This window comes from Sinohyriopsis cumingii, chromosome 16 (assembly GCF_028554795.1).
Source record: "Sinohyriopsis cumingii isolate HCF-2022 chromosome 16, ASM2855479v2, whole genome shotgun sequence".
NCBI classification, from domain to species: domain Eukaryota; kingdom Metazoa; phylum Mollusca; class Bivalvia; order Unionida; family Unionidae; genus Sinohyriopsis; species Sinohyriopsis cumingii.
This window is the reverse complement of record NC_142976.1, coordinates 60,684,537-60,708,868: the sequence shown is the minus strand read 5'-3', so window position 1 is coordinate 60,708,868 and position 24,332 is coordinate 60,684,537. Positions and strand designations below refer to the sequence as shown.

Here is a 24,332-nt window from a genome sequence, read left to right as displayed (position 1 = left end):
ACTTTTTTCAGCCGTCAGCTTTGATAAGACTTTCATTAAAACAAAGTGAGATACATGCGCATAAGAAATAACTGTGTAGCACAAAGTCAACACTGTATTAACCTTATGTTCAGTCCAAGATGTCAGCTGTCTAGATTATTGTACCCGATTGTTTGATATTATCTTCTTAAGTTCTAAGTACAAGATGGGTCATTTTGTCATATATATCCATACTTGATCGCATCAGCTTTTAAGCTCTTAGTTTGTATTATAAGTAAACCTTGAGGAAGAAATGAAAGAATTCCTCGCCTGGCTTCAGTGCCATATGATGGAGTTATCATCGTAATCATCAAAGCATTGCGGTTGGCCAGGTTCGTCGAGCACTTTTATCTATAGTACTTTTAAGAAATGACCAGTCCATGAAAGTGAATTTCAAATTACTGTGGTACATGACTAAGTAAATTTCATTTTCAACAATCCTTTTACAAGGATCGTGAAGGACATTCACACAGTTTCTGAATGTATTCGCTAAAGGCTTGCTGGATCACATTTAATTAGATGACTGAAGCCTGTATGTTTTATAAAGAAACAGTTAACATTCCCTTTTCCAATTGACTGCGTTGGTACAAAGGTGTTAACAGAGGCGGGATGGGGATGGTGAAAGATAATTTGTTTTAAAATGTAAAAAATATCAGTGATTTTATTGTAATCGAAACGCATATATTTTAAACGTATTCAGGACCGGTCCTAGGGCAAGGCGAACGAGTCAACTGCCTTTTCCCCGCGCTTCTCAGCAATTCAACTTTTTTTTTTATTGGGGCCCAGCGCTCTTCGCTTGCTGTTTTGGGCCCCGCGTGCTGCCTTGGACCCCGCACATCCTAAGGCCTGGCCTGTTTGTATTAACAATGCACGGAACAAAGGCGGCATGGTACGATATTTGTAATGCATACACATTTTAATCCGTGGAACATTTATATTTGTTTCAAAACTTTGAAGTCAAATTTAAACAAAACAATGGCACGAACAACAGTGCTTATATAGAGCTTTGGGGTTCACATTCCAACAATGTTGGGAGAGATATTGGGTTTTACCACTTGGTTCGTGTGTTCGCATGTTCGCATGGTCATTCGTTCGTTCGTTTGTACATGCATTCTCTCATTCATTTGGTCGCGTGTTCTTTCGTTCATTTGTTAATACCACAGTAGCTTTGACCATATGTCATCTACACTTTTGAAAACTGTTATATAAATGTATCTGAGATTATCTCAGCCACATCTAACCTGGCCACAGTAACCTATTTTTCACGCTTGAGGAACTTGTTTTGGCTCTCCATTCGTCACACACTCAGTATCTTGGAGTTTGTTGCATTCTCATGAAATTTAGTATATAAATACATCACAGGTTGAATAGATCAACCATGTAAAACAGATGATTGTGACCTAATATTAAGGGTAAAAGGACGTAAACTTTATTTGTTCATATATCCGTTCGTTATATTCTCAGTATATGTGACCTTATTTCACCTACTCATATCAAAATTGACTTTTAGATGCCGCATACGGACTGCAATTTTAACACGCAAGTTAGCTCACTAAGGAGCGAATCAAGCAACTCTGACTTGAGGTCCATATTCCCATTTCCAAAATCTATAAGAAGACATATTCTCAACTGAATGGTTCTTGAACGTGAAAAGACTATAAATTTCACTCTCTAATCACCTAAAGACCACATTTCACGACACTCTAATTTCACATTTGCATGCGTTTTCTTGCTCCAAATTGGTATTACCGCTCTAAGAAGACCTATTTTCAAATAACATATACACTATGTTTATTATCAGCTAATCCTTGCTATAATGGACCCTTTTCCAGCTAAACTCGTTAAAATGTGTACATTGATTCATCTAAAGATGAGTAACTCAAATATACCAAACAATACGTCAATATAATCGAATCGTCACGCTTGAGTGACGTTTCTATATTCAGCTATTCATTTGCTATATCTTTAATATCTCGGAACCTATTTCACCTACACTCTTCAAAATTGGCTTGTGGGTGCCTTCCAATGAGTTTAACTTAAACGCATAAAAAAATGGTCACTGAGACCTCATTTGCTTGCTTGAATGCCATATGTATTTTCAGCAATCCATTAATTACACCCTATGTATCTTGGACCCTACTTAACTTACACTCTTGAACATTGATATGTGGATGCATCTCAATATGAATAATTCAGACATATCAAAAACTGGATCACCGTGATTAAATATCCACGCTTTAGTGAAGTCGGTATTTTAGTCACTTGTCTGTTGCATCCTCTCTATCAATAATCAAACGTTCTTTTAAAATCTACGTTGATAAAACGTTTGTATTTGGATGTTTCTTTATCAGTTGCATATTGCAGTTAATAATTGCGAGAATGTGGTGATTTGATAAGTGTAACATAAGTTTCCAATTCTTTAATAATTATATACAAAGAATTAATTTTTAGTTTTTTATATACTATTAAGTAATGTTATCGAAAGGTCATTATGGATTGTTGAGAATTTATATCCGTCTCCTAGTACCCATATTGGCCCATACACTTTTCCGTTTTACCACAGATAAAAGTATCGTTCTTCACAAGAAAATTTCCCAGCAAAGGGATCTAGTATTGCCCAACGAAATGGGTCACATAAAGTCATAAACTCCAAAAAGTAAGTGGTTATGAATTAATCCTTAACGAAAATGAAATCGATGAGTGAGTAACGAACGATCAAATTTAAGTCTTATTATTGAGTAAAGGACAGGTAAATTTAATATTTTTTGGTGGCTATCTATAGTTGCAAATACCATGACCATAGCTATTTGCATATCTATTGATTGATGACCCCTTTTGCTTAATGTACCTTTGTCTGCTATACGTTCTGTCATTGTCATATTAATTAGATTAATTTCTTTTCGTGAAACTATTACAATAGATACGCGACTGGAGCTATTACAATAGACACGCGACTGGAACTATTACAATAGACACGCGACTGAAACTATCACAAGAGACACGCGACTGAAACTATTGCAATAGACACGCGACTGAAACTATTACAATAGACACGCGACTGAAACTATTACAATGAGCAGCAGAGGGGGCGAATCCTACAAAGGTCTAGAGACCACCAAATGATAAAATAAGCCTTAAAAAAAAAGCTAATCCTACAACAAAACGAGACTTCCAAATGCTAAAATAAGCCTTCAGAAAGGGGGGGGGGGATTCTACAACAGCAACGAGACAAAAAAACGCGACCCCCCCCCAACTTGTTGTCGCCGCCCGGGGCTGCGAAATTGAAAATTCCAAGGAAACATTTCCAAAAACTCTTCGAGTTTCTCACGTTAGCGGAATTAAATCATTGACAAATAAATAATGGCAAATATTGGAGAATCATTTACTACCAGACTAGCTCGAGAACGACTCAAAGCAATCAAGAATTTTCTTCCTGTCCGTGATAGTGTTAGACAAAAATTACAAGCAAGACAGCAAGCAAAGGAAGTTTTTGTAGAATCCGCGGAGGAATTGTTTAAACCCGTGACTGCATCTACTAAGGCAGTTGCAACTGCAATTGTAGGAAAACCTGATCCTGCCGATGCTGATAAGCCACAACTAAGTTTGCTTCAGGCCATAGAAGGACTTAAGAAAGAACAAACTAAGGCTGTTAGGGGATTTAATTGGAAGACTGATCTTCTTGATAGTGTTGTTGCTGGGATAAAAGCGATACCAATTAATACTCCCGAAGAAGTGGAAGCATTTGGAAAAAGAGCTGCTGCTTATTATCATGAAAAGGAAACAGCCTTAAAAGATCCCGAACAGGAGGTGACTAAACAAAAATTTCTTGATGGCTTATATAAAATAAATAGAAATATGGAGCGATTGGACACAAAAAGTGAAATTTATAAGACCTATATGAGGGGAGCCATAGCTCATGATGCTAAAGTTAAAGAGATTAAATTAGACCGGGGGAAGAAAAAATTTACACCGAGAAAAACTCCAAAATTTAGCCCTCGACCGGCGATTGGTTATAAAGTGGAAGAACCTGCAACCGATCCAGTTGCCGAATTTTTAACGCCCCAAGAAGAAGAAGAGGATTTTCAATCTCCTCTTACTTCTCCGCAACCCTATACGTCAACGACACGGGAAGAACTAGAAGAGCGACAAAACAAATTAATTGATAAAGAAATGGAATTGAATGAGAAAATAAAAGAATTAAAAAAGGGGGATAAGAGAAAAAAAGATGTTAAATCTAATTTAGCACAAGCAAAGAAAGATAGAGAAATTGTAATTAATGAAATTAGTGAAATAGAAAAACAACTAGAGAAATTCGGAAGTGGATACACCGGTCACGGTCATAATATCTGTCCTGATAGCATCGTCAATGACGTATCACGGTTGGAAGTTCTCATCGGAGGAAGACGTGCCGGAAACAATTCTCCGGAAATTATAAATGAAGCCGCAGATATCTGTCAGAGACTATTTCAGCGTGGCATCATGGATATCAGCATCTACCGGGGGCTCATTGATGAACTCGCAGACGGTTACCACAGCGACTAATAATTAAATTTGCTAGCAAATTCAGTTAGATAAACAATAATTAAATAAAATGATACTACACGATTCTTTTCGCAGACCAAGAAGTGTCAGAGTAGTAAACTCACGATTACCAGTATACGAGGTTGTTTACGGAGATGGAGTCGGTGATGTTGTTAGGGATTTAGTCACAAGAATCGCTCCGAAAGCTGGACCGTTAGCAAAACAATTCGCGATGAAAGCCGCTGATGTTGTCAAGGATAAAGCCATTGGCACTGTTGGTAGTCTTGCCGGGAAAGCATTTCAATCAATCAAGGATCGACTAGCACAGCTGATACGAAAAAAAAAACCAGTCGAGAGGTTGGTGCCAGTAAAACTACCATCCACTGAAGCTATGCCGGCAAATGTTAGTAGCGTAGTAAATAAGGCCGTAAATCAGAAATTAGCTGAGATCGCAACAGCAGGAATTACCTCCAAAGCGTTGCAAGATAGTGTAACTGCTAATTTGATAGCTGGTAGTGGTTTCCGGTGACGATAACATTTTAATTAGATCATCACAAATAATAATAATGTTTGCACGAAAATCCAATGACGCGTTTGATATGTCCAAACCAGTACTTAAAGATGATTCTGTACGTGATTTTCAATATTATTCTTATGAAGCACGTGATCCTAACCAACGCGGAAGAATTGAACTACAGGTCCAGGATACAAGTAGATACTTCTTGCCCGCTGAGGCCTTCATCGAAGTTGAAGGTAGGCTTTTAAAGAATGATAACACTAACTACGGAATCGGCGACCGAGTTGGATTTGTTAACAACGGCATCATGGCGTTATTTAAATCCGCTATTTACATGATAGATGGAAAAGAAATTGAAACAATTCATGATAACGTCGACGTTGCCACAACAATTCTCGGGTTGGCGAGATACTCGGATGATTACACCAGATCAGCCGGACCATCAATGATGTTTGCAAAGGATATAACCGACAGCCCCGAGAACAGGAATGTAACAATGAATAATGCCGGTGACGCAGTTGCATCGATGAACGAAAATTTTAATTTGGGTTTTGCAACACGTAGATCGATGTTAAGTGGAGATGAAGAGTTCTCAGGTGTGATTCCATTGTCTCACATCTTTGGATTCTGCAGAGATGTCCACAAGGTCATATTCGGTGCCAAACACACAGTTGTACTTGTGCGAAAACCTGATGATAATGACGCTATCTGGCGAGATGCTGCTGTTGCCCCTGGTCAGGTAATACTAACTAAACTGTGGTTGTGGATGCCAGTGTTGTCTCCGTCAATCACCGAAGAACAACGACTGTTGTCTTTCATGGACACGGGCGGTAAATCACTGCTATCCTGGAAAACAACAACCACAGACGTTATTCAGGGTGATAATGGTGGGTTGTTTACATGGCATATATCATCGCAACAAGGAGTATCAGCACCACGACATATTTTCATTGCATTTCAATACCGTGCTAGAACAGATAGCCAGGAAAGAAATCCAATGGTATTTGATACACTTGGAGTTTCTGAAGTTTCGTTGAGAATAAATGGGCATCAGGAGCCATCTGAGGATATATTAATAGATTTCGAACATCATCGTGTCGCACGCGCGTATCATCGTCTGATGTCATTTATGGGGCGCGACCTTAATGTAGACACTGGCCTGCAAATATCACAGCGAGACTTTATGAGTTTATATCCGATTTATTACTTTTCGCTGGAACATCTTGATCTGGTTAAACAATCTGTTGTCGACCTACATTTCCGAGCTCGTGTAGGTGTTCCTGCTGGTGGTTACAGAGCGATTGCTGTCATACTCTCCGATAAAGCAATGCTGCTTGAAGGTGTTGGCGGACGAATGAGGGTCATCGACGCTCCAATCGAGAATATGTAACGCAATTAAAATCAAACTTAGGATATAATGTCATACAGTCATGTTAATGTCACCTTGACTTCCGGTCAAACAAAGAAATTGCAATCAAAGAACGCAAGCACGTGCGGGACATCAATAACACTAAAACGAGATCAACTTGTTGGTGGTCCAGACAAGCTGTCGTTGACTAATACTCAGATTAAACATTTTAATAAGGCACTAACAGCAAAAACCGGTGTCCGACTTAATTTCTCTGCTGCAGCTATCAAGGACATGACTAAAACCGGTGGAATATTTCCTCTTCTCGCAGCAATACCGGCGTTGATTGCCGCGGCAGCACCAGCCGTAGCAAAAGCCGCAGCACTCGGTGCAGTTGGAACTGCAGCTGGAATGGCACTTAAAAAGGCAACCGGAAATGGATACAAGAAAAAAAAGGGGAGATCCGCTCGCGGATCAGGTCTAAGACTACCAGGAACTCCACCATCATGGTATCCAAAAAAATTCTAACGCCGTTGAGCAATTTTGATTTACTCGATGCTGTTAAAAAATTGCGTATAAAACATTTCAGAGGAGTATTTATGCGAGATCAATTACCGCAACGACCGAATAATCCAGAAACTGGCATTATCAATCTCGACAACAAAGATGGTCCGGAAACTCACTGGGTTGCTTACGCGATCGATCCACGTGGAATTATCTATTTCGATTCGTACGGTTTAGCACCGCCAACTGAGTTTCTCAGGTATGTCCGCGGAGTGCCTCGCACTCTCAACAGCAGATTTTTTAATGTTCCAGTGTGGCAGTCGACGTTACCAACACAAACATTAATTGATCCGCCCATTTGTGGGAACGAGGTTTTAAATGTTCTTGATGCAATCTCAAGAAATCCAGCAACTCCTCCTCATAAGGTAATGTATGAATATACCGCATCGAGAAATGCTTAGCATTTTCATGCTCGCATTTAAAAAACAGCAATAAGAATAATGGTGGATATTTACGGAAGACCTTTCACACGAAGAGGTAAACCAAGCACAGATGTTGATCTCTCAAAATATGCGACCCGAGATGAAGTCGATAATCTTTTGAATCTAGCCGGAGTTGACCCAGATGAAGTTGCTATTTTTCAAGACAGGCAAGGAAAACTAAGAACGAGCAACATTAAGTGGAATGATATAATTCGCAGAGTTCTTGGAGCTACCAAGGATAACTTCGTTGCATTTAGTGATGGCGGCCGGATCAAGGACTCGAACATATCAATCGCAAGCATCAAAGACAGTATTGATAAAGGTGTTAACAAGTGCGTAAAAAAAGCCGGTGACACGATGACAGGCGAACTCAGCATGAGCGGCAACAAAATAACCGTTTTAAAAAATCCGGAAGGTCTCGAAGATTCCGCAAATAAACAATACGTCGACACGCAGTACCAACTCGTTGCTGGCCTAATCATCGACAGAGTAATAAAATCCGGCGACGTAATGACCGGCGAACTCAGCATGAGCGGCAACAAAATAACCGCGTTAGCGAATCCCGAATCCGACCAGGATGCGTCAAACAAACAATATGTGGACATCGTCAACGGTAAACTAAATACGCTGCGGTCAGAGTATGATGTTCACGTGAACGGGTTTAAAAGACTCCAAAGAAACCTTCAAAAAACCAGTGAAACCGTGGATAAGTTCTTTGGGCCTCCTCCAGTCGTCGATGTAAAACTCGCTGATGTAAAGACCGACATTAACACGATCAAACAAACACAGCAGGATATCGTATCGGGAATTCCTGAGATCGTTAACAAAACCAGTTTGATTAAAGTTCCCACTGGAGTTACTCCGGGGCATATCACCAACATCGTATTCACGGTATCATCGGGATTCGCAACATGGTCACGACAAAATAACACTATCAAATATACAGCAACAGCCACCGGTGTTTACAGGTTGTCTGTGTTTTCAGCCGCTAAATTTGAAATCTACACAACATATCCTTGGAGACATTCCGCCGATAAGTATTCGGGGGTTTGCACTGTAATACTAAACAGCGGAACCGAGGAAACATTTATGCTTGAAGCCGCCGACGATAGTTTAACAGCAACATCTTACTGGTTTTGTTTGGAATTCGTCGCTGCAACGCCTCGATTGGTTACCGCGTAATTGAAAATCGCCAGCGATTTTAAATAATATGTCAACGTTGAAATCCGAAGGATTTCCAGATGCTCAACAATATCGATACAATCAAGTCCGTGAGTGGCAATCTGAGTTAAAAACTGTCATCGAAGTAACCAGTCGAAAGGTAAAAAAATACCGCAGACGCATAACAGTGTTAGACATTATGGTTTATTCAGTATCTGCCGTTGTTGCATCCGCGGGAGTAATACTATCAGCGGTCACTCCGGTAATTGCAGTCGCGGCCACAATCTCTGTTTGTACGACCACTACCGCGGCAGGAGTTTTCGGCATCATAGCAAAAAAAATATCCTCGTGTGCTAACACAAAATTACACGATTACACGACAAAATTAAATACAGCCACGACCGCATATCAGAAATTATCATCACTGATATCATCATCGTTAGACGTGCAGGGTAGCGACGCCGCGTCGATATCAGATTCTGAATTTAAACTAATGTCAGATGCGTACAATGACTATTTGAAAACTAAACAAATAAATAATGTCACAAGAACTGCTTCAACAAATAGTCACAAACACAACACCGGTAAGGACCACAATGATCTCAGCAAGTTCGACAAAGCCAGAATTTAGCATTAATTTTCGAACTCCAATTCGTGTGAGTGAAATCGCGTTGGCAAAGCTCAGCGTGTATCACAGCTGGCCCAATATCAGGTCGGAATCATTTGGCGGTCAGCAGCCGAATAATTCGTTTGTGTTCTCGTGGAAAACCAAAGCGGACTCGGTCGACTCCCGCGAACTCGACTGGAATACAATTACGCTGCCCACTGGGAGTTATCAGATCGAAGAAATCAATAATGAGATACAACGCCAAATAAAACGAATCACCGGCAAGGAAGCCAAAATATTTGTGACCGCGCACGAACCAACGCTGTCTGCGGTCATTGAAATCTCAACACCGGGATACGCCGTGGATATTTATAGCAGCTCTCTTCGAACAGTATTAGGATGGCCACGAGAACGACCCGAGGTTAAACCGCATCCACATCTACCATCAAAATCGGATTTTATGACCAACAAAGAAGTACTACACGACCTCAAGTACAGCAATTATTTTTCCCTTGCAGATAAATTATTAGCAAACAAAGGAACTTTTAGGGCACCAGATAGTATATTCAATTATTGGTTTGTAGCAGTTGCACGTGATGATGGTATAGTGCAAAAAGTTTACAATTTTGATAATATAGAATCTGAATTATTTATTCCGATCAGTCAAGAACATAAACAACAGCTACAACTGTTGCGAGTATATTTCCAAGATTATATTTCTGATTTAACAAGTCCGCGTGCGGATGTCCGAAATAATATTATCACAACCATAGAAAAACTAAACAAACTCGTATCCGCCATGGAAATCATAAATCTAAAAATAATTCAGTCTTTGTTGGATGCCGGGGATCCGGATACCATAAAGGAGGATCCTCGGAATGTCTTTGGGGATCGTGGACAGGAAATTAGATGAGAATTTGCAACTAAATATGGTATTCAAGTGAAGGATATTCCAAATTTTAAATTTCCGGGATATAACGCGCCCACGCTGAGAAAATCAGTCCAGGATCTCATCGAGGAATCTTTCGAAGATATTCTTGCCGCGTACACGCGAACAAAACCACAACCTGTTATTCTCAAGCACGACAACAGTACAGCATCCGATGGCAGACACATCTCACCAGGGATCGTAAATATCACAGATGTTATTGCGGTCAATCTTGTATGTGACGTCATCGATGGCAGTTACAGCGCTGGCGCTAGCGCTGACACTACGACGGCCCAACAGGGGTTTATCCTGTATACGTTCACGCCAAAAGACCCCCCTGGTTTTCTGATTGTGCAAGAACCAATCAATGTGGTCTATCTGCGGTGTCATAACACGTGGTTGTCAACGATAAATTTCAAACTCACCGACCAACGGGGGAATTTGTTGGACCTGCGTGGCGAGACTGTCTCCGTGAACTTACTGGTGAAATCCTAGAAACGCTAACACTTCCGAAAACTCTTTGAGTTTCACAATTAAAAAAGAGCAGTTTCGTATATGGAAACTCAAAGAGTTCCAGAAACGCATAGCGTTTTCACACACGAATACATCCACGTGCGAGTTCATATTCATGATAAGCAAATTCTTCACACGGCAATAAAAACCGTATTTGCGGACCAACAGTCACACCAACGGTTTGCTATCGTCGTTGACAAGTATGGCGTTGATGATTTTCTGTTGACGCCGTCACAACAAGCACAGTTGGCGCGCGAAGATGTCATTGTCGTCTACGCTGATAAAAATCAAATTATGAACTATTCTCATTCTTGTATAGATGTTAAAACACTTAGGCGGATCCTAGATGGAAATGCATAGCATGGGAAACGCTAACACTTCCGAAAACTCTTTGAGTTTCTGACACTGAAAGTGTCTCACGCTAGCGTTTCTCAAGGCAAAAAAAAATAATACAATTTTTTTTTACCGTGAAAATGTACAAAGCGTTTCCACGAAAAGGTTTCTACTTCACTTACACTTCGTGGAAACGCTATGCGTTTCTGGAGTCAGAAACACTAGGCATTTCCGTGTCAGAACTTGAAGAGTTTTCAGAACTCGAAGAGTTTTCGGAAGTGTTAACACTTCCAAGATTCTTTATATGACCTTGTAGCCGTCGTACCCTGGTGTTGATTAATTTTCGAGTCTCATATTGTTGTGACAATCCAAGCCTGATCTTCTCAACTGCGCCGCACAGTGGAACGAATTCAGATACCTGATCGTCAGTTATCGACGCAAGTGACCTGTAAACGTGATTCTGTATATTTTTAATGAACCTATAACACGCGGCGAGATTGTTCTTGCCGGCGCGCTCATTCAACGATTCAAAATCTGACATAATTGTTTCAGCGTTTAGTAAAATATTAAAACCACGCTGTTGCAATTTTTCGAGTTCAACAATTATGACATTTATGTTTTCGTGATTCATATTATTATATTTTTTATATTTTTAAATTGCATTTTCGAAACTTTTTAAGTGCGTGAAAGTGTCTCACGCTAGCATGGGAAGTGTTAACACTTCCGAAAAATGCTCTGCATGAAAACGCTATGCGTTTCTGGAACTCTTTGAGTTTCTGGAAATGCAGAGCATTTCACACATACGAAAATGAAATATATTGTTTGAGCGTTTTTGAAAATGCTGTTTTGTAGATTCCATCTGCGACTCGTTGTACCGAAGGTTGACAAATACCGAAATATTTGCCAGCTGCGGCCATTGACTGAAATATCATTTCTTGGTGTGTCTCTGTATTTCGAGACTTGACAGGTCGTTTTCCAACTTTTTTACAATGACCTGTGTTACCCAGTAAGCAGTTTTTGCGTTGCGTGACCATCCGAAGATTGTTTATGGCATTATTGGTCGGATTCCCGTCAACGTGGTCAATGACAAACCCGTGCGGGATCAATCCATGGAAACATTCATAGACGAAACGATGACAGAGATAATCTTTTTCTCCAGCATGGAATTTTAGATAACCGGTATTGGATACAACACCAACTGGTTTCCTCAACCTGCAGTGTCTCACCGTACCATCTCGTGACGCTTCATAATTTAAAATAGTTGGATGTGGAACAAATTCTTGTTCGGGGACGAATTCTTGATTCATTATACTATAAGCAAATCATTTGTCTAATTCATAATTTGTCTGAAAACTTATTTATGTAATCACGCTCCGAGAGAGTGTTCGAGGCTGGATTTTTTTTATCATAATACCGTTTTAGTTCTCGATAGCGTTTTCCACCACACGCTGAACATAATTGCGTTTTTCCTCGTACTCCAATGCCGCATCTGATACACGGTATCGGTCCTAGACTTCCCCCGCGGACCTGTTGAGCATGTTGTCCACAGTATTCGCCTCTGCAACGTCTGTTACACGGCGCTGATGAATTTAGTTTGATCCACTTGCATTGGTTCATTATATATAATATTTTTGTCTATTTAAATACTTGTCTTAATTATAATAATGAGTTTTGAAAGACTATCCAGAATAAAACCCGCAGGTTCTCGATTCGATCTTGACCGGTTAACCACTGATCGTCGACGAAGAGAGTTAGCAACGGTAATTGGTGTTATCAAGGATGCCAAAGAGGAGTTTCGTCGTGATGGTGCCGCACACGTGTGGTCTTCGTATAAAATTATCCGCGAAACTCGAAGAGTTTCCCGTGAAAACTCCTTGAGTTTCATCATTGATGGTACCATCAACGATACAATCGCGCGTAATATAATTGAGTATCTCGACACGAGAAGATATTTCGTGCAGATAAAATTTATTGTTGGAGTCGACGACGAGGGAACCCGAAAGTGGATTATCAGAGACAAACTAGACCCTGTTCTTGATCCGCGCGGAAAAACCATTTTGTTGAGCAAAGACTCAAACCCGGGAGTACTTGTTGGGATTGATAAACCGTATTATGCCAGAGCGTATCCTGTGACCGCGGTCGTTTATGGAATTTATCCGATAAAGAAACCAAGTGTCGATAAACTCGCCCCGATGAGGGTGTCGCCGTTGACAGAGTCAATGATGAATTGTGTAGCTGAGCGAGTAATGGAACATTTTAAAAATGCACCACGTGGAAATGGTCTAACCGAGATCAGAAAAAATAAAATAACAGAATGGGCTAAACGAGTAGCGGATACAGGCGCATCAATAAATGATGTTGCCGCGTTGGAACGCTCGCTGAGATTTCCTATAACGGTTTCATCGTTAACCGGTACGGTATTGTACGAGTCTAAATATAATCGCAATGGAGCTTCAATAAATATTATCGATCATAACAGTCACGCTTGGACTGACCAGGTTAGGATATTTCCGCGAGACCGTGTTGTCAAGTATTACTCGGGAAATATGTTTGATTGTATTCATCGGATAAGTAAAACCGATCCAGTGTCGGTGTGGTTATTCTCGAGCGAAGATGGAGAATATAATCAGTTTGTGAGACCCGACGGGGAAATATACAGAACGGCGGCGTTACAGCACGAAATGAAAAAACTCGCAGAAAAATATCATGCGACGGACACTGATACGTTACTGCGACACTGTTTTACTGTCCCGGGTGTTGCCGCGCATGTAGCCCGGGAACGAAATTCATGGAGACCAACTCCGAAAAGTTTCCTTGGGGATATCCAACAGAGCTGTGTCGAATACGGACACGGCGGTTTGTGGAATACTCGGTATGATTACCGCGATATGATATCCGTGGACATGACGGCGTGTTATCCCGGAAGTTTCCTTGGGCCTGGAGAATGCAGTGAATATTTTAAACGGTTTGGCCACGTTACAAACTCGATGACAAGAGTTGCTGTAAACGGACCATTGCCTGATTTTGACTTGACCGGATTTGCTTGTGTGTCGTCGTTTAAATTCGCTAAGGATTTACATCCTGTGTGTTATGTTTGGTTTGGCAGACATTTCGTTGAACAGCGATGGGCTCCAATAGTGTTATTGCGATACATGCTTGACAGTCGAATACTGTTGTCGCTGACGGTCAGCGAAGCGATTATATGTTATTGTCGTCAAACCGAAGTTTGGTTGCCAACTCCGGTTACGTCACAAGAAGTCATCGAAGATTGGTCACGAGAATATCCAGAAGCTTCTATCGACGATATTATCAAAAATGATGCAAGCACAGCAAAAGATCTAGGACGAAAAATAATAGGAAAATTCACTCAAGGTGGAGCGTATGATCATAAACAACATCACAGTCGATTAATCATGGACAAGACTGAATTGGATCTTATTGTCGCTGATGCAGCCACGAACAACATGTTCTGTAAACGCGAAGATGTGTTTCTGTCAAACGGGGAAAAACTAGGGACTGTTTTTAGTTACATCGACGGAGAATCATCTCAGTACACACATTTGAGATCTTCGATGCTCGCTTATGTATCCATAAATTTGTTGTCGATGATTAATAGATTCCCCGTTGACGCAGTAAGAGTTGCAACGGATTCATTTTATATTAATAAAAAACACTTAGCGGTGTTGAATAATGTTATATCGGATGATCCATCGTGGGGCTCGTGGAGAATAAAGAATGAAATGTTACACGGATATTGTGAATCAGCTGACGTTGAAATCGTGGATGAGTATCGCAGCGCAGAAATGTCTTCGACGTCGTTGTTGCCGCCGGTGCACGATCCTGTTACAAGACACAAAACAGTTTATCTGAACGGTTCCGGTGGTTCTGGTAAAACAACTCGAGCGATTGAATTATTTCGCGGTTCTGACATGATTGTGCTAACACCCACACACAGACTTGCCAGGGAGATGAGACAACGCAAAGTAAAAGCTTGCACGTATCACAGTTTTTTCAAATACAGTGGTGGTACGTGGACACCATCGCGGATGGGGACGAAATATATCCCTGAGAAAATCATCTGGGATGAGATAGACACTGTGCCGTTGGATACATTAAAACAGTTTCTGGATTGGCTGCTAAAAAAAAATACCGCAGTGGTGATGTGCGGCGATCATGGTCAACCACCGCCATTTACAGGTGAATCTCCACACGAGTGGCTGAAAACTTTTGTAGATTATTATGAGGAAATAACTAACGATCACAGAGCACTCGATGAAACGCTGAAAGAGTTTAAGACACTGATCAGGCTACAAACCAATAAAGTCCAGTGTGAGATAATGCGTGAAATAATTCCACAGACGGAGCTGAGCGACTTTTGGGAAACGTGGAAACCAGATGATTTAATTGTTGCAAGTAGAAAGATAGTCAGGGACACGCTTCAGCAGCAGTTATTTCAGTTACATCAGAAGAAATTTCCCATGTTGCCAACGCCGCTGTGTTATAGACCAGCTGATACGCGACTGCAGAATATTGATGTTGATATTCCAACGCGCGTATCTGCGTCGGGTCCCTTGACAGAGTCAAGGAAACAGAATTTAGTATTAAATGATATTGTTGTCGTTGATGTTGATGCTGTCGAACAGGCACTGAAAATGAGCAAATCCCCGTGGACGCTAGGATACGCTATGACCATCCACAGTTCGCAGGGACTAACTATTTCAGATACAACAGTTTGGATTGTTGATGATCGCATCGAATGGTCAAATTTAGTTTATTTAGCAGTCTCCAGAGTAAGAAGGATAGGTCAGTTACGAAGAATTGTATTAGATGATGTTGTCAACGACAGCATCAACAGATCAATCGCTGATGATACAATAAGAAAGAAATTAGCCGGTTACAAACAGAGCGACAAAAAAAATGGCAGAGAGTTTGATCTCGACGAAACATTTATTATACAATTACAACAACAGCAGAATAATCACTGCGCGAGTTGTAATTGTTTATTGCTGTGGCAGTATTCGAAAAATAATCCAAGGCAATTTACCGTAGATAGAATAGATAGTAATCGCGGTCATACGCGTGAAAATGTAATGCTGACCTGTCTTGAGTGTAATCGACGCAGAGGTGTTGCTGCAGTTATTTAAGTGATCGAGGTGGTAATTGTGTATCCGTGGGAATCACCTGAAGTTGCTCGCGTGTGAATCCACGCTGAGGAGCAGTTGAATCTAATCTGTAGATTGCGTTTCTCCCAGTTGATCTTGTTATGCTGGATATCTTATGTGTAGTAACACTCCATGTGGGATCGGTTGCTCTTTTTTTTCCTCCTTCTAGTTCGCCTGGTTCGTATAAATACCTAACGGTGACATTACCCAGCAGTGGGGACGCTAGCGTCACTGGCTGCGTTGAAACATGTCCGCGTTCACTGACGGGGGGTATATATTTTTTTGTGATTGCATTTACAGGTCTCATGTTTGTTGTTCTGGTAATTTCATTATTCAGCGCGGCTATCACGTTTGGCAGTCTTGCAACCCATTCACGAGATCTCGTATCGTAAATGAATTCCCTCGCGTACTGGTATCCGAATAATCTCTCAGCGAGTGTTCTATTAAATCGCTCAACAATTGCCTGATCCCGATGAATTTCAGTATGCCCTCGTCGTATAACAACGTTATGCTGCTTTGTCAGTGATGATACCGCGCCCTGAAATTCTTTACCAGGATCAACTTGTAATAATCGGGGCCAGCTTAGAGGTCCTCGCTGATAAATTCGTTTGAACGCAGAAGCAACTTCAGCGGCTGTTTTAGTCGCTAACGGTTCTGCTTCTTTGTATCTACTAGCAACATCAACTACTGTTAGCGCGTATTTGTATATTTTTCTACGGACAGTATCATGAGGAAGAAATAGTATGTCAGCCTGATGAACTTCATTGGGTGTACTAACATCAAAATGTGCAAAATTGATTTGTCGAGGTGGTGGTAAGTAGATTTGCCATATTGCTTGTTTTGACAGCCATTTTTTGGCAACCTCGCGTGTTACTTTTGCTGCGCTGGCGAGTTTATTAATTGCTGCATTACCTCTCCAGTATCCGGCCGGGGAATAATAAATCGCTTGCATTGGAAATGCTTCCATTGTTATTAATTATCCAGCACCTAATGCTAATTTAGATTTCATCGCTGATCTTATTAACCAATTAGCGAGTGACTCCTTAAATGATTTATTTTTTATGGCGCTTAGTGCATGAATTAATTTCACATCCGCGATATGCCTGTCTTGTAGATCTTTACTTCGATAAGCAACATCATGTATGTGACACGCTGCGTCGATAGCGTTTATCGGATACTCTCCCGGTTTTGGTTTAGATTGTTCATCAAGTCTGATATCTAGTCGTGTCCCTGGACCGCAGTAATTGTATCCCGGAAGATGTTTTTCTCCGGGATATTTAGCCCAAGGGGTACCTGGAAGTCGTCCGAGGGTTGCTGCAATGTCACCTCCGCTGACTTTGTCAGGCTTTTTTTTTGAAATCTAAATTTTTTTGTGCCACATCGCGCACACTTACCAGAAAGTGCTTGTCTGTTATTTTTTGTTGTAATGGTTGTTATGTCGTTTGTAGGGGTTCGTGCCTTACACTTTACACAATATAAATCCATAATTATTATTCCTTATATACAAATGGAGATCACTGATTTTTCTGCGACGCGAAGGAAAGAACCAGTCAAGCATAATTCCGTGCTACCAAATTCTATCAGAATGATCATCATAGGACCGTCAGGATCAGGTAAAACGCAACTGCTACTGAACATGATAATGAAGTGGATGAAATGGGACAAACTATACTTGATAGCTCCGTCTGTGGATGATCAACGTTGTTATGATGTTATAAAAGATTTTAATGAGAGTGCAAAAGCGCTGAGTGAAGACGGCGAGGATGTTGTTGAATTTATAACTGATATTGAAGAAGCTCCGTCCGTGGAAGACCTTAACGGGGAAATAAATAACCTAGTAGTGTATGATGATGTGATGCTGGACAAGCAAAAAAATCCTGCAAGAATATTTTCACGAGGTCGTCATAAAAACACTGATGTGATTTATGTTACTCAGCGTTATACACAAATTCCTAAAGTAATTAGAGACAACTGTAATCTTCTTGCGGTGTTTAATGGAGTTGATGTTCACACGCTGAGAAACATTCATCAGACATGGTGTAGCGGTGATATGGACATAAATAAATTCAAAAATTTCTTTAGTCGCGCTCAAAGAACCCCGCATGGATTTGTAACAATAAATTTACACGACCCGAAAACACGATACCGTATCGGACTTGATACATTGTATGGTTAACGTGAGAAACTCGAAGAGAGCAGCACCGGGCGGCGACAACAAGTTGGGGGGGGGGGTCGCGTTTTTTTGTCTCGTTGCTGTTGTAAAATCCCCCCCCCCTTTCTGAAGGCTTATTTTAGCATTTGGAAGTCTCGTTTTGTTGTAGGATTAGCTTTTTTTTTAAGGCTTATTTTATCATTTGGTGGTCTCTAGACCTTTGTAGGATTCGCCCCCTCTGCTGCTCAATGGACACGCGACTGAAACTATTACAATAGACACGTGACTGAAACTATTACAATAGACACACGACTGAAACAATTACAACTGACTCGTGACTGAAACTATTACAATTGACTCGGACTAAAACTATTGCAATAGACACGTGACTGTTCAGAACAAGTGTTATGTGTACAAAGTTACAGAAATTATGGAGAAGCAAAACATTGTGTTCTGTTCTTTTCATGCTCTTTGGTGTCTTTCCTTTTCTTGGAGAAATAGTCGTATGACCATGATAGGGATACGTTTGTATTAATGTATGCGCGTGTGTGTGTGTGTGTGTGTGTGTGTGTGTCTGTGTGTATGTGTGTGTGTGTGTGTGTGTGTGTCTGTGTGTGTATTTAGAACGATGTAATGTAATGTAGACGGACAGTAACTTTGCTTATTCTGTCCACACTAGGTGCTGAGGTATTGAATTCCAGTCGTTGATGTAATAACATGTTTTGAAGTGTATGTAATTGAAGTAAGTATGGAAATATGTTAATATTTTGTCAACTATTTTTAATGTTTATTTATTCATTTTTCTATTGATTAATAGAATAGTCACTTTTGCAGGTTGCAGGTTTAGCATGTGATATATTGAATTATTTCTCGTCTCGTTTTTCAGATGGTCTTATGATAGGCGTTTCTGTCGGACTGGTGGTCATCATTGCTCTCATCCTTGCCATAATTTGCCTTTGTAGGAGGTAAATGAATAAATTTAAGTAAGGTATAAAATCGATCAAAATCTCTGCCACCTTGAATATTACAGAGAGAGAGAGAGAGAGAGAGAGAGAGAGAGAGAGAGAGAGAGAGAGAAAATGAAAGGGATAAAATTTATGTATTGCTGGCATTCTATGTAGCAGACACCACCATTTGGATTTGCCTGTTTGTTTGAAAAGATTACTTGCTAAATGTTTATCGCATTAGGTCACCAGAATATGATGATGACATATTAATTGTTTATTGCATTAGGTCATCAGAATATGATGATGACGTACTAAATGTTTATCGCATTAGGTCATCAGAAAATGACAATGACGTACTAAGTATGTACCACATTAAGTCATTAGAATATGACGATGACATACCAAGTGTTTATCGCATTAGGTCATCAGAATATGATGATGACGTACCAAGTGTTTATCGCATTAGGTCATCAGAATATGATGATGACGTACCAAGTGTTTTTCACATTAGGTCAACAGAATATCATGATCAATAAATTAAATCAAGACTTGCATTTTGTTTTATGACCAAATTGTATCGCAAAATTTCACGGCAACATACTTTCTTCTAAATTTCCAAAGATAAGTTTTTTGAGAAATTCTACGAATGTATGTTTATGCAGTATTTAAAGCAGAGTGAATGATTACGCTCGGGTAAACAGAATGTTTTCTCCAAACCGAATCAATGATGAAAAACTATATCTGAAAATGGTGCAAAGCGAGGCAAATATTCTTTTCTTTTCGAGACCTACTCAGAGAGAGAGAGAGAAAGAGAGAGAGGTTTACTTTTAATCGTGACGTTAATGGTTCGTTCGATTTTTATAACTGATCGAAATGTTGTAAAATACAAGATTAACTGTTATATATGACCAAAATAGATATTAATGTAATAACAATTAACCTAGGAGAAAAGTCATTATAAGCACGCTGTCTCATTAAGATAGCACTTTATATCACAATCATTTGACAATTACTCACAATATCAATATCCATTTTCAGTAGGTACTAAACTTCATTTACAATGTTGATCGGAATATTTATTTTTATATGGAATTAAAATAGTAACAAAGATAATAAATAAAAAAATGGCCAGAATGTTGAATTAGTATATCATATATTGCATGAGTAAGCTAGGTGTTGGAACAAATAATCTGATTTCTAGCAGCTCCGTGGTCTAGTGGTTATAGCGTTAGCTTCGGATGCGGGAGGTCGCGGGTTCGAACCCTGGCCGAGTCATACCAAAGACTTGAAAAAATGGTACTAACAGCTGCCTCGCAAGGCGCTCGGCATTAAGAGGTTAGTGTTATGACTGGCCGGCCTGATGTCGGGATAATGTGCCTGGGTGGGACATCAGTGCTAGACATCACTATGAGCTGCCACACTGCAGATATCGTCGCGATATGACTGAAAAATTGTTTTAGCTAAGTTAAAAATCCAAATCCTACACATCACACACTGATTTCTAGCAGATCTGTAGCTGAAGGCCCTTAATGATTGCCCAGTACATTACAACATGCCGGCCACATTACTGGTCAGCAGTGCACAGGTCTCTACTGATGCTACATTTCGACTGACACGTGGCCATAGGCCAGTTTCATACAAATTAGTACTGATCACCACACATATGAAGACTAATCGAAGTGTTCGATATTTAGTTTTCCTTATTGCAATGTGCTCTTCGTTTCTTTTACATTAGAGGGACAACTTGTTTTAAGGAAGAGAAAAAGACTTCAGAACTGAGTAAAGGCCTCAGCATTGTCTACGAAGAGAAGGGATTATCTGCTCTTCCGCCACCGTATGACAATCCTGTGTACGGAAAGGTAAATAATTATTTGTATTCAGTTTACAAATATAAATGGATTATCCACAGGATTTAACGATTGTCCTATCTCCAAGTTAAAGAGAAAACAGACCGAAAATATTACAAGACGTTGTCTGATTTGTTTTCGAAAATGTAATGAAATACCACTGCTGTATACAATTTAAACAAAGCCCTGAGGGAAACTAATACATGAATAACATTTTATAGTTTTAGAATATTTCACAAACTACCTGACATAATTGGCATGCAGTTTTAACAATGTAGAGTTTGACCGATAAAATATTAATTTTAAAACAAAACAGATATGAAAAAGCAGTAAACAAAAATAAGAGTAGCTCTAACCGTAATTGTATTCTCATTCTTATACTAAGATATCAGTGACGTAGGTAGGGTACTTGGTTTGTGCACGAAGGCCATATTTGATGGATTCGACTAAATGCTCTCTTCAGATTGACCTTTCCTTGCACAATGGGTACGCATGCATATTTGCATGCAGCTAACTTTATCCGTCTATATTAATTTACATCCATATTCTACTCCGAAATGTGTTTTTCTTAAGATGAGACTGAAATATTTACTTGAAATAACACGTACTATTATTGTTTTGTGCTTAAAGTTGATGAATGGAAAAATCATTGGCATGAGCTCGACCACTTCAGAGAAACCGAGAAGAGAAAGAACCACGGAAAGTTTCACGGAAAAGAGTCATGTGTCTGACCCAATTTACGAAGAAATTCAGAGCGTACGGTTGAACGTTCATGGGACCATGAGCAGCACTACTTCCGGTTTGAAGAGTTCGAAGGGAACGAGTGTAAGCGGCGAGACTCTTCCTTCAGAAAATGTTTCCAGAACTCCAATGAGCGGGTACCATGATATGAAGGGGGCTAAATACTATTATATGAGTGGAAACTTTCTTGTGAAGAATTAATTGAATAGGACATGGTGAATATATACATAACGTTTTTGCTCATAACTCAACGTTGACCCATATTCAGTCGAAGTTATTAGTATTTATATAATAAACTTTCGGCTCATTGTTTCCATAAATTTTTGTGTGATTATTTACATAAATGCAGAAATAATCGGCAATGTAAAATTTGCTTTTCTCGTGTATATGTGGAGATTCTGACCTCCAGTATTCGTATCTAAAATTCAACAAACCAAAATATATTATTAAGAATTAACCAACTTACCGTCTAGCTCTACTTGATGTTTACTTTAAATAGAAGTTATCAGATGTACTCGACCGAAAACACTGCGTCAAAGTAAACTACGACATTTGAAGATGAATTATTTTGTTTTTTGATGTGAGATAAATAAAGTGGAAATAGTAATGGTTTTCAACACAATTTAGTATTGACTATCAAATGGGTTTTCAGCAGACATGCATTCTAACAAAGCAGTTACGTAACCAAAGCCACCTAAAGAATGCAAGTTTACATGGACTTTACATCCGATTCACAGTTTCAAATGCAATTAATAACATACTGCTGTTTCTATATATGTGTGCAAATAATAATATTGTTTCTATATGTGTGTGCAAATAATAATATTGTTTCTATATATGTGTGTGCAATTAATATACTGCTGTTTCTATCTTTGCGTGTGAATGTTTGAGATTCGTTTATTACTTGATACTTCCTTCTTTCTTGTAATGCAACATAATGTAATACACTAAAATAATCGCTTTTGACTCTAGGAAAAGAAGCGTACTCTCCATTTATGTCGTCTATGTAAGCAATATGTAAATCGTTTCATTGGTGGCGGTGTATGGCGTTGGATGGGTTGGTGGTGTCATTGAGATGTCTGTATTAAAGTCGTGATTGTTACCGCTTTACGTCTGCATCCAAATCAGGGCTGCTAGCAATGCTTCACTGAAAACTTTTAAAGATCCTTACACAATGTTTAAATGTTTCATGATTTGCAAAATAGTATTTCTTTCAAACCTAATTAATTACCGATAAACTGCGTTCTTGTGATACGAATTCCGTTCTAAGCAAGGACGTATGAGATTTCCTTCCATCCAGAAAAATCACGTGGGTCTCAATACAAGTAATAAGCTGTACTATGTATGGTTGATCCAATCATACAACTCAAAATATTTAATTTTAACGAGACTTAATGCAAGCTACAGTATTATGGAAGACTATTGATTATCTTATTTTTAGGCAAAATTTCTGTTAGAAGGAGTTTAATGTGATAGATTGTTAAGTGGATGCCAGTTATTATATTTCACTAACTGTATGTAAACTGGTAAAGCTATCATACTTACTGTATGTACTCGCTTATAAGTCGAGTCAAACTGCAAAAAAATCCCTCTTGTTTTTCATACTGATTACTCCAAACAAACTGCATATCATTAGGCGCCGGCAGATCTGGATATGTGCAGTTTCCAGTTGAATATGACATAATCAAGTTTAGACGGTTCTTGATTTTGATATTGTTTGTTATCATGGAAAACTTAACGGAGTATATTTATTTTATTTTATTTTGGTTTCTTCGCTACGCTTGTGTTTCAAAGTGAGCTAAGCAGACATACAGGGACCTACTGTGGCGACAAAAGTTGTTGAAAATATGTTTCTAAAATGTAATAATTACAAATGAGATATGAAAGTTATTTAATTTAAAATTTTGTAAATCTTATAACCTTATTATAAATTTTACCTCAATGAATAAATAGATAAATAAATTATCTACTTCAGCCGTTGTTGTACGCAATCCATATTTCCATTTTTATCAAATGCAATGAATCTTTTCCATTGTGTTGAATGAAAAGTTTTATTTGGAAGGTATTAATACGAATATCACATATATATTAACGTATTGTGTGCACACATTATGATCTAAATAAATATAACGGTAATGCTTTCCATTGTACCATGATTTATGTTGTTTCCTTTTTTCAGAAGTCGTACCCATGCCCTGATGTTTTGCCTAAAACTATATTCATTCAGTCATTCTAAAATCAATCACATTCTCTATCATTTCATTTCTGAAATCTAGTTTGCAGATTTAAATAAAGTTAAATGAAGTTAAGCGTTCACGGGACCAAGAACAGAACAGCTTCCTGTTTGAAGATGATGGAGGGTACGAATCTCTGTGTGTTTCCTTAAATCAAGAAAACAAACGTATCGATTTCTTTTTCAAGGGCTTAAAGAAATCGCCTTTCAAATCAATCACATGATATAGTTTCTTCAATTTTCTACACGTTTCATTAAATCCATTGCGTTAATTAGTATTTCAAACACACCAAGACAATTGTACACATGTTAGGTATT

At 39.3% G+C, this 24,332-nt stretch overlaps 1 protein-coding gene across 2 annotated transcripts in view; it reads left to right on the top strand.

Moving 5' to 3' along the window:
• LOC149780536 (uncharacterized) overlaps positions 1–23,937 on the top strand; it is a 72,855-nt gene extending 48,918 nt beyond the window's left edge. For both annotated transcript variants that reach the window (XM_089937550.1, XM_089937549.1), the window contains exons 4-6: positions 19,133–19,211; positions 20,929–21,052; positions 21,671–23,937. In XM_089937550.1, coding sequence (XP_089793676.1) covers positions 19,133–19,211; positions 20,929–21,052; positions 21,671–21,982 — 515 coding nt within the window. In that variant the 3' untranslated portion in view covers positions 21,983–23,937. The remainder of the gene's footprint in view (positions 1–19,132; positions 19,212–20,928; positions 21,053–21,670) is intronic.
• The last annotated feature ends 395 nt before the right edge of the window (positions 23,938–24,332 follow it).